A 12459-nucleotide genomic window follows, 5' to 3' on the forward strand; every position below is an offset into this window, starting at 1 on the left:
TGCAACTGTGCTCTCATGTTCGACAGGCGTAGCAGGTGAACAAGAAAGGCAGACAAAGGGAGGAAGGGAAGAGTGAGAGTGAAAGAGACAGTCAGAGAGAGAGAAAGAGAAAGGGAGGTAGAGAGAGTAAGGGTGAGAGAGAGTGGGGGAGAGAGACAGAGAGACAGAGAGAGTGAGAGAGAGAGAGAGAGAGAGAGAGAGAGAGAGAGAGAGAGAGAGAGAGAGCGACAGACAGACAGACAGATACAGCGACAATAACGATGGAGTTAACTGTCGGCAACTGAGGTCCCTCCTGCGCAATGCGGATCAGATCACTGAGTGGTCAATAAGTATTCTTTGCAACTGTCTGTCTGTGGTTTCACAAGAGGCTGATTATTATTTTTCATGTCATCCTTATATACTAGTAGATTACCAATCTTCAACATGGGCACTGTGTCTCACTTTCCTGTAAAATCCTGCTGCTGTTGAACCAGAAATTAGCAAGAAAAACCAAGTCGTTTCCTTACGGTCCATAAGCCTCCCCACATCGCATTCAAAGCCCAGGCCGCAGACCTACAGGGATTTCCCTGTGTGGCAGTCGATGCTGCTCCGCTGTGTGCAATGTGTCGGTGTGAGAGGATGCGCTTTAATCCGGGCAGAATCAGCATTTTTCTATAAAGTGACTTTGTATTTGTTGGCAAGCAAACGTGCCGTTGTAACTTTGTACAATTTACCCTTGATTGAAGATCACACAGAAATAAACATCCACCAGTGCTCTAAATCTGTTATTCGGTTTATTCTATTATTTTCCCTCTTTATTTGGTTCCTTGGAATGTTTCCTCTCACTTGAGCAGTGTCCGCAATCCTATAGTATTTCAACAAAGTCTATGGAAACCAGAATTGTTTTCATTTTCCACAGACATGTTATATGTGTAAGCCTGCAAAGGCTGAACTAAAACTTCTCTTCCTGACTTTATTTATCTCTGTTGCATTTGCAATGAATTCCCTTAGAATTCAGCTTAGAGATCTTGAAGCACGTTTATTCGAATTGTCGATAGCAATCAATTTGAAAAAATGTGTTTCAAGCTGGGAAATTTTTGATTTAATGTATATATGTTCTATTAAACATATTTCTTTTCCACAAAACAAAATCAGGCAAGCACAGTCTTGTAACGTTCAATAATCCATTGCAGAGTAAGTGCCGAAGAAATATATCATTGCATGCTCCTGTAGGCACCCTTACGTCCAGACATTGAATACAAACGGCAGATGATTATGTAACTTCAGGTTCTTTATATGCTAATCAACTGAACAGTAATCACATTTAGATTTGACGTATTAATCCCAAATTTCTTCGGTGTGTGTGCAAAGAATCCCTTTAGTCTTACGGATGTGTAACCCTGTGTGGTAAGATCATGGAATAGTACAGCACATTACAGGCCCTTCGTTGTGCCGACCCTCAAACCCTGCATCCCACATAATCCCCGCCCCACCTTAGATTCCTCTATATACCTGTCTAGTAGTCTCTTAAACTTCACTAGTGTATCCGCATCCACCACTGACTCAGGCAGTGCATTCCACGCACCAACCACTCTGAGTAAAACAAAACTTTCTTTAATATGCCCCTTGAACTTCCCTCCCCTTATCTTAAAGCCATGTCCTCTTGTATTGAGCAGTGGTGCCCTGGGGAAGAGACGCTGGCAGTCAACTCTATCTATTCCTCTTAATATCTTGTACACCTCTATCATGTCTCCTCTCGTCCTCCTTCTCTCCAAAGAGAGAAGCCTTAGCTCCCTTCATCTCTGATCATAATCCATACTCTCTAAACCAGGCAGCATCCTGGTAAATCTCCGCTGTACCCTTTCCAATGCTTCCACATCTTTCCTATAGTGAGGCGACCAGAACTGGACACAATACTCCAAGTGTGGCCTAACCAGAATTTTATAGAGCTGCATCATTACATCGCGACTCTTAAACCCTATCTCTCGACTTATGAAAGCTAACACCCCATAAGCTTTCTTAAATACCCCACCTACCGGTGAAGCAACTTTCAGGGATCTATGGACATGTACCCCGATCCCTCTACTCCTCCACACTTACAAGAATCCTGCTATTTACTTTGTACTCTGCCTTAGAGTTTGTCCTTCCAAAGTGTAACACCAGACAATTCTCCGGGTTGAACTCCATCTGCCACTTCTTAGCCCACTTCTGCATCCTATCAATGTCTCTCTGCAATCTTCAACAATCCTCTACACTACCAACCTGTGTGTCGTCTGCAAACTTGCCAACCCACCAGCCTGCGCTTTCTCCAGTCTGTTTGGTCTGTTACCCCTGCCCACTATAATGATAAAAATTAAACACAATAAACGTTCTTCCGCAACAACTTCAGTGTTTACTGATATTCTTGCGAAAAAAAACAGCATATCATCATGATGTTTAGGGTACAGGAAATCCCATCAATGATGTAAATGCTGAGGTGTTGACTTTTGAGTTTGTTTCTCACTGAACAAACAGCTTTTATATTTGCTGGCGTGTGAGCGGCCATTGATATTATGAATATTGTTACACCTGTCCTTCGTAACCTGTGACAATGCAATACTCCGCTAGATGTCATGTAGTAAATGCTGATTATGATTGATCCGCTGCATATGCTTCTGGTAGACAGGTAGAGTATTAAACATCGTCTGCGTGGAAGCTAAAGTTGAACTGAGTAACGTGTCTTCACGAAACTGCATTATTGCGATCTTAAATCACTTCGGCTCGTCGCCCGTTCTGTAAAAAAAATGAACTATCTTTTGATGTGCATTTGATATAATTTCCAATCTAGTGCGCAGTGGATACCTATACTGCATAATAAACAGACCAGATGCAATTTGACAAATTCCAATCTTTTAGCATTATGATATCGCTATATGAACTGCACCTTGAAGGGAAAATCCAGTGCACTGTGTAGGCGGTGATCCTGCTTTAGAGATTAGCGGTGAAGCTGCAGGACAGTAAGCTGGAATAATTCTCTACCTGTGCTGCTAGTTCCGCTGTCATTTTTGAGCAGTATTGTCATTGCGGTCCACACAGTTAAAAACGAAACGAGTAATGTACAGAAAACAGGATTGCACTCTGCTGATCACTTTCATCTGGAGAATCGAAAATCAGCTGGCTGCAAGGTTCACAAACAGCAGTGAATAAATCGCCAGTTGAATTTTATGCATTGAGGAGCAATTTCAAACATTGGTGTCTTTGGAATGGAGTTCAGCGAGTGACCAGGAATCGCAGTGGCATCATCACTGTCATCAGATTTAAGACTCCAGGCACAACTACATGATTAACATGGTCAACGATGGGCGTGAAACAGTAACGACGTTTATCCGCGAGACCACTAGTGAGATCATCAACTCAGTCGGCTGAGGTTGAACAGCAGAGACGGTGATGTAATTCAGGCAATGATAACTTCAGTGTGAGCAGCGACCTGTTTGAAAGTGTAGGCTATTTTACTTATTGAAATAAAGAGCCCCTGATCATTACGACATTCCATTATTACACTCTGTTTCCCGCAACACACAGACAATGCCGGTGGAATGCAGCAGGCCAGGCAGCGTCAGTAGGAAGAAGTACAGTCGAAGTTTCGGGCCGAGAACCCGTCAGGACGAACTGAAAGAAAAGATAGTAAGGGATTTAAAAGTGGGAGGGATGGGGCAAATCCTAAATGATAGTAGACAGGAGGGGGAGGAGCTGGAAAGTTGATTGGCAAAAGGGAGAGGGAAAGGATCATGGGACGGGAATCCTAGGGAGAAAGAAAGATGGAGGGAGCACCAGAGGGAGATGGAGAACAGGCAAGGCCCGAAACGTCGACTGTACTTCTTCCTATAGATGCTGCCTGGCCTGCTGCGTTCCAGCAGCGTTTTGTGTGTGTTGCTTGAATTTCCAGCATCTGCAGATTTCCTCGTGTTCGACTCTGCTTCCTGTCCGCTGATCTGTAGTTCCATTCCAGAGAATGGCTGTTCATAGAGTCCCAGAGATGAGTCTGATTTTAATCGGCGAAGATATCAGGCAGATTGATCAAGACCGTGTTTCACATCCGTCCCCTTTTCCAAAGAACTTTGTCTTGAATGTTCACTCCCATTGGAGCAAACATTTCTAATTATTGCAAAATCATTATCAATAATGTGTGTTATTTCATTCTATACAAACCCGTGGTGTTGTCTATATTTCTGCATGTGCTGAAATATAAAGCGTTAGCTATATCTATTTTTGACCGTAATTAATCTGATATGTGATGTCAATAATTCTCTTTCTCTTTGTGCATAGCCTGGTTGAAACAACTTAAACATAAACATTTATTTGCAGTATTCATAATATTTTAAAATTATATTAAACGTATCTTCAGAGAATATATGTTAACAATTATATTTACTACATTATTGACAGCTTTGGGCATCAGAAAAAAAATACATCTGAAGAAAGCTGTAAGTGAAATAAACACTATCCACACCATTGAAAACAAGTTGCACCGTTTTCATACTTTAGTTTCTTTATCCGCTTCTGCACTGAAAAATGCCCAGAGATTTTTTTTTTCTGAAGATGGACCAAATAAAAGAGTTGTAGAGATCTCCCTTCCTCCACTGGACTGCAGGTCACATTTGAACAAACATGGTTCGCAAACCTGCTTAGCGCACTCCCACCCTCCACCCCACCGATCGGGGTACGTGCAGTTATGTGAGTTGGTGGAAGATGGTCGTATGAGCAGCTGGTGCCTGTCACAGGACCCGGATATGCGACCATCCACTAACGTCGGACAGATAATCTTTGAAGTGTGCTGATTGTCGTTTGGGTAATTGAACACAGGGACGATTTATTGTCGTTTTAGTCAATTGACATTGACGACTAGAATGAGATCGTGTTGCAGTTTCTGGAGGAGATTCTGGAGAGAGAACGATCTTTACCAAAGGGACGGGTTACTCTTGAATCAGAGGGGTCTAATGTGCTGGCGGGCTGATAGGCTGGAATTTTCTGGGGGGGGGGGGGTTTAAATAGAATTGCATTCAGTCGGATAAGATGGAGCGGAAAAGGCGAGAAAAATATGAATGGGTGAATACTGGACTGAAGGCGTTCTATTTGAATGCACGTAGTATACTGGGCATGGTTGAAGAACTTCTCGCACAGTTTCATATGGGAATACGAGTATAGGATGCTGTAAGAATCACTGAATCGTTGCTGAAGGAAGAATATAAGCGGGAGCTTAATGTCAATGATATACTTTGCAGTAAAAGGCTAGCCAAGAATGGAGAAGAGGCAGGGTTACTCTGTTGGTTAAATGTTAAATTAAATCATTTAAAAGAGGTGATATGGGGTTACAAGGTGTTGAATCCTTGTAGATAGAACAACAAACTGTAAGGATAAAACCATTAAGTGAGTTATATTTACAGACAACCCAAACCAGAATACGGATTTGGTCTACACAATATAACATGAGATAGAAAACGCCTGCCGAAAGGGCAGTATGATAATCGTCATGCTGGTTTAAAATGTTGCGCAAGACTGGGGAAATCATGCTGATCCTGGACTCCAAGAGACAGAATTTCGGGAATACCTGCGCGGTGGCTTTTTAGAGCAGCTCGAGGTTGAGCCCACCGGGAGATACTGTGTAACGAGCCGGAATTGATCAGAGAGCTTTGGTGAAAATGATCACGATATGATCGAGTTCACCCTCAAATTTGAAAAGAAAGGATACATCAAAATTACAGTGTAGAGGGAATTACAATGCCATTTGAGAGGAGTACGCCAGAATCGATTGGAAAAGAATTCAGGCAGGCATGACAGCAGAACAGCACTGTCGGTAGTTTCCGAAAGGAATTTCTAAAGCACACAATATATTCTTACTAAATTGGAGATGTGTTATAAAGGAAGATGATACAGCCGTGGCACAGAACACTATTCAACGCCAACACCATAGGCATAGAGAAGGCATGCAATACAATAAGTATTAGCGGGAAGTTAAATGATTGGGAAATTTTATATGCCAGCAGAAGGCAAAATAAAACTCATTGAAAGTTGAAGAAGGAATACAATATAATGCTAGCCAATATGATTAAAGAAGATATCAAAAGTTTTTTTTTGTTCAGATACACAAAGTATACGAGCGAGGAGAAAGTGGAAAGCGATGATCGAGAGACAGTAATAGGGGATAATAAAATGGAGGACGCACTGAATAAGCATTTTGCATCAATTTTCAAGTCGAGTCAAGTCGTCACTTTTAACTGTCATTTCGACCATAACTGCTACTACAGTACATTGTAAAACTGAGACAACGTTTTACAGGACCATGGTGTTACATGACACAGTACAAAATCTGGACTGAACTACGTAAAAAACAACACAGAAAAAAAAACTACACTAGACTACAGACCTACCCAGGACTGCATAAAGTATACAAAACAGTGCAGGCATTACAATAAATGATAAACAAGACAGTAGGGCAGTACGGCATCAGTCCAGGCTCTGAATATTGAGGAGTTTGATAACTTGGGGGAAGTAACTGTTACATAGTCTGGTCGTGAGAGCCCGAATACTTCGGTGCCTTTTCCCAGATGGCAGGAGGGAGAAGAGATTGCGTGAGGGGTACATGGGGTCCTTCATAATTCTGTTTGCTTTGCGGATGCAGCGTGTAGTGTAAATGCCCGTAATGGCGGGAAGAGATGACCTTCTCATCTGACCTCACTATCCGCTGCAGGGACTTGCGATCCGAGATGATGCAATTTCCGAACCCGGCAGTGATGCAGCTGTATATTCAATACAACCTCTGCAGAATCTGATGAGGATGGGGAGTGGGAGATGGACTTTCCTCAGCCTTCGCAGAACGTAAAGACGCTGCTGGGCTTTCTTTGCTATGGAGCTGATGTTGAGGGACCAGGTGAGATTCTCCGCCCCGTGAACACCCAGAAATTTGGTGCTCATAACGATCTCTACCGAGGAGCCGTCTATGTTCAGCGGGGAGTGATCGCTCCGTTCCCTCCTGAAGTCAACAGCCATCTCTTTTGTTTTGCTCACATTCAGAGACAGGTTGTTAGCTCTGCACCAGTCCGTTAGCCGCTGCACCTCCTCTCTGTAAGCTGACTCACCGTTCCTGCTGATGAGACCCACCACGGTCGTGTAATTGGCGAACTTGATTATGTAATTCGAGCTGTGTGTTGCAGCACAGTCGTGGGTCAGGAGAGTGAACAACAGTGGACTGAGCACAGCCCTGGCGGGGGGGGGGGGCGTGCTCAGTGTGATGGTTCTGGGAATGCTGCTCCCGTTCCGCCTGACTTAGGTCTCCCATTCAGGAATTCTAGGATTCTGTTGCAGAGGGAGGTGTCTGAGGAATTGAATGAATGTCGGATTTTTTTTACTGTATTCTTAGATAAAGGTTGGGAGGCGATAATACTCGCTGCTATTTAGATCAATGAGAGGAGACTTTATCCGCTTGTTTACATAAATGAGTTGAGCGGTTGCTATTCAAACGTAACATAACGAGACATCTTGACAGCAATGTGGACAATATGTTTGCTGTTGTAAAGGAAACTCAAACAGGTGAAGATACACGAGATTATTTTTACGAGGGGGAATAGTGTGTCTTTGGAATTCTGTTCCTCAAAGGAAAAAAAGAAAAAGCAGGAGATTTTTTTTTTATGTTTAATTCCGTAGAACGCAGTCAGTTTCTTGACAGGCAATGGAGTGACGTGTTGCAGGCTGTGCAGGCTTGGGCCGCTGAGATCAGAGTTCAGTTGGGGTCAGAGAATCAGAGAATGGTGGAACAGAACTGAAAGGCCGAATGTCCTGCTACTAATCCAATATGCCAGCAGCAGCCTCCGCCAAATAAGAGTCCCAGTGAAATTAATGTTCAGAGATTTTTCCATCCGTCACTGATAAAAAAACGTTTGATCTAGGTGTAAATTAAATGCGATGTCAGGCAAATTCAGCAGCCGGGAAATGGTCTAAATTTTATATGATGGCGCTGTAATCCAGCAATTTGTTTCCAGTCAGTGAACAATGAATTGAAGGAGAAGGGCATCCTTGTCTTGCTGTTGGCTTTAACGGGTATTTATCTCTGTAAGATGGTAATGCTGGCACAGCCGCTCCCGAGTTGCCCATTACCAAAATGTTATAACTGCGGAGAACTGTTAAAGATGGCTTTTAAAAGGACCAACTTAATATCAGTGCATGTCCAGGCTACGGGGGCATAGTTAAATCTGGAGAAAGGGGATGTCCGCTGATCGAAAGAGAACACTATTTCAAATGCATAATATTCCATCAGAGTGGAGAGCGTCCTTCCTTCTGCTGTCTCTGTGCAATAAACCCTCAGCGATCTTTGCCCTGAGCTGTCGCTGGAGTTTATAATCTGACAATAAACTGGTCACTGGGTGAACAATAAATTCAATGTGACAGCACCAACCAAACGGAACCAGGATGCGGGTTATGATTCCCCTATGGTGGTGGTAACATGTCGCGCACTTCAGTATTAATTCTGCTTCGGACCACAAGTTAGAAAGACTAATTCAAGCAAGGTGAGTTTTTGTGTGGTTTAACACAAGCGTTGTGGAACAAAGTGTGGCGTTACATGCTGAATAGACTGAAGCTCAGGTTTATGAGCGAGTTATCAACTGAACATTGCTCAGGGTGTGTTCACATACTGTTAGGGACATAAAATTCAGATACTTGGATTCGGTGAAACCAGACCCAGGTGTTCTGCATCAGGTAGGAACATGGACTGTATTCGGGAATGTTATGGTGTTTTAATAAGCCTTCTTCTAACGGCAGTAGTTCTAATATTTCTAGCATATCAATATTATCATTGAAAGCGCACGGCTTTACGGATCTGTGCGCTCGATTATTCCGTAAGTGTGTTTTTTACAGAAGACGAGGTAGATCTGGCAGTGATATTTATATTAACAAAGATTGTGGTAATTCTCACTGACGGTAGACAAAAACAGCAAATTCTATACTTAGTGTGCGCTTCACTATGTACCTCCTGTACCTAATAATGTGGCCACTGAGTGCATGTCCCCTCTGTTGCTGTTCCCCGTCCGCTTCAACGCTGACCTCTACTCTGTGTTCGCTGTAACTCGATTAAGACGGGGACTTGAACGTAATCTCTGTGATTTGGATGAAGGAGAGGAGATTGTTTCTGCTGATGTTTAGATAAATTAATTGAGCCCTTGTTGTGAGCATCACGCAGAGTCTGGACAGGAATGTGGGTGGCAGGTTTGCCACTGTAAGGGGAGCTGAAACAGATGAAGATAGATGAGGTTGTTTTTATGAGGTAGAAGTCATAAGGAGAGTGAGCATCACGCAGAGTCTGGACAGGAATGTGGGTGGCAGGTTTGCCACTGTAAGGGGAGCTGAAACAGATGAAGATAGATTAGGTTGTTTTTATGAGGTAGAAGTCATGTGTCTTTGGAAATCTCCCCCTGAAAGAAAAAGATAAGCAGAGTTTTTATTTTTCTTTTTTAATGTGTTTAATTCCACTAAACACAGATTCTTGACAGGCAATGGAGTGAAGTGTTGCTGACGGTCGCAGGGACGTGTCACTGAGATCTCAGTCCAGCTGTGATCATAGAGAATGACGGAACAGGACTGAGGGTGCGAATGTCCAGATACTAATTCAACATACAAAAAGCAGCACACTCTGACAAATAAGAGGCGCTGTGAATTTAATGCTTGCTGTTTTTCCACCCGGCTCTGACGAGGAACGGCAGATGTATCTGTAAAACAAGTACAGTGCCAGACAAATTCGGCAGAGGGAAATGATTATAATTTCATATGATTGTTGCTGTGAAGTGGTAACTTGTTTCCAGTCAGTGAGCAATAAACTGAAGGAGAAGGGCGTCCTTATCTTGATGTCGACTTTGACTGGTTGTTAGCTCTAGGGGGTGGTTATCTCGCTGCAGTTGCTCCCCAACCGGCCTATCACTGGAACGATCCAACTACCAACATCTGTTAAAAATGGCTCTTTACAAACAGACTGACATCGAAGTCAGTTCCTGACAGCTGGGGCACAGTTAAATCTGGAGAGAAAAATGTCCATTCTTCAAAGGAAAAAAAATATACCAAATGAATTACATTTCATCGGAAACACGAGTGAATCTGCAGATGCTGGAAAGAAATAAAAACACAAAATGCTGGCAGAACTCAGCAGGCCAGGCAGCATCTATGGGGGGAGGTAGTGACGACGTTTCGGGACGAAACCCTTCATCAGGAGTGAATTAACATGGGGTGGTCGAGGAGGGATAAGAAGTTGGTGGAGGGATGAAGTAGAGAGCTGGGAAGTGATAGTCTGGATGGAAATGTGATGGTGGAAGGTGGAGAATTATTGGAAATAAATGAGAAAGAAAGGTAGGGCTGGGGGGAGGTTATAGTGGGGAGAAAGGGAGAGAAAGAGAACAAAACTAAAATTATAGATAAGGATGTGGCAAGGGGGCAGGGGTATCAATGGAGGTCAGTGAGCTGAATGTTCATGCCGGCAGGCAGGAGACTACCTAGGCGGGAGATAAGGTATTGCTCCATCGAACTGCGTGTGGCCTCATCTTGACGGTAGAAAGACATATCCGAGTGGGAGTGGTCTGTTATGTCCCCTTATTGTCCAATTTGGCTTTTTGACGTGTGAGGGACAATTCCAGATTTGTCCACTGAGATCTTTATATTTGTCTTCAAAATTTGTATTTCAGTGTATTATGTGTTTCGCAAAATTCAGCGGAAATGTTCTCCTTCGGATTGTTAAAGTGTTTCATTATCTCTCTAGTTAACGTTAGACTGCGGTGAGAGATTTATTGGAAGAAATGCCCACAACTGGAAATAAACCACGACTGAGAATGAGGGAACAGCAACAAGTGAACCAGCCCGAGGATTGAGAGCACCGACTTTAAAGAACCTTTCTGACTCAGAGTTGCCATTGATTCGTCAAGTGAAAGTTTGGTGAGTCTCATTCACTGAAACACTGGTCCTTCAGACATTATGTATCTGTACAATGCAAGATGGGAAGTTTTTGGCGTGAGGTTGAGTGTGCCTGGAGGTATCAGTATGCCTCTGTCCAAACAATTTCTATCACTGCAGGTTTGGCAATGTGCTTCCAGCAGCCCAGCTCTTTAAAGCACTCATATTCCCTCATGGTTGCTAATTTCAAATCTTGCATCTTCTTACGTAGCTTTTGCTCAGTTCCAACGCCTCCTTGCTTATCTGTATTACATTATAATCATCTCAAAATGCGTTGACAATTTATTCTCTTTATGTCGCAATTGCTTCGTGCTGTAGTGATTTAAGTAATATGGAATTACCATGAACTGCAGTAACATGTCACTGATCGCTCTGATTGTTGCAAGCTGTAATGATTTACCAACACTCGAGTATATTGCCATGGAAGCCTCTGCTGAGACAAACCTTTTTGAAGCAAAATGTACAAACACCACAGTTCATTCAGTTCTGACAAGCAAATGCCAACCAATAATTTTCATTTACCTACCCTGGCTTCATCATGTACGTTTCTACTAATTACATTGTCAGAACCTGTGAACCAGACATTAAGCAGAGGTGAAAATTCTAAGTTATTTTCCCATGGATGTTTATATAGGACTTCATGAAAACCTTTAATAAGGTCCCACGTAGCAGCTTGTTCTGGAAAATTAAGCCCCATGCATTCCAGAGAGAGAGCAAGTTAGATGGATTCAACATTCGCTTAAAAGTAGCAAGCAAAGAGTAGTGATTAAAGTTTGCTCCTCGTAATGAAGGCGAGTAACTAGTGATGTGCCGCCAAGGCAACACGTCGGGGCCTCTTAATGTACGTAATTTTGTAACAGTGATTTGAATGGGAATGCAGAAAGTTTGACTGATAAGTTCGCGGATGACACAAAGTAGTGGATGGTGCTCACAGTAAAGCTTATCGCAGTTTGTAGGTGATCTAATTGGGAAGAGGCGTTGCAAATAGATTGCAAAACAAACACGAACAACAGCCGTTCCATGCAGAGGCTGGTGATGATGTGGAGGGACCTGCCAGAGGAAGTGGATGAGGCAGGCGCAATTGTATAGCTGGGATGTGAAGATGGAGTGACGAGGCCGGTTGGAACTGGATGCATCAAATAAAATTGGGACCATCTCAGTGGGCACTATGTTGGCATTGCCTCGATGGGCTGAATGGTCTGTATTTGTGCTCTGTTGCTCTGTGACCCTATCAGTAGATGCGCCAGGTATCCATGGACAGACATACATAGTCTGTATGTTGATGGAAACGGGGAATGTTTGGTGTCTAAGCTGCTCTGATACAAGGGATGGTCCTACTGTCATATTCGCAAAGTAATCATTCTCCGATTCACTGTTTGTTTGTTGTGTAATTCACAGCATCACCAACAGGTGGAGATTCCCTGCACCGGAAACAAAGTGTAAACAAGACGACGACAATCAACAATCGTCAGTCAGAATCAGAATGGCTACAGGTATGTTCACTGGGATCTTTAT

General features: G+C 43.1%; 1 protein-coding gene across 1 annotated transcript in view; it reads left to right on the plus strand.

The window, feature by feature from the left end:
* The window catches only part of LOC132386701 (NACHT, LRR and PYD domains-containing protein 6-like), a 109973-nt gene that overhangs the window by 86101 nt on the left and 11413 nt on the right, over positions 1-12459 (plus strand). Inside the window, exon 8 of the mRNA XM_059959059.1 lies at positions 12343-12437. Coding sequence (XP_059815042.1) covers positions 12343-12437 — 95 coding nt within the window. The remainder of the gene's footprint in view (positions 1-12342; positions 12438-12459) is intronic.

This window comes from Hypanus sabinus, unplaced genomic scaffold (genome assembly GCF_030144855.1).
Source record: "Hypanus sabinus isolate sHypSab1 unplaced genomic scaffold, sHypSab1.hap1 scaffold_126, whole genome shotgun sequence".
Classification (NCBI taxonomy): Eukaryota; Metazoa; Chordata; class Chondrichthyes; order Myliobatiformes; family Dasyatidae; genus Hypanus; species Hypanus sabinus.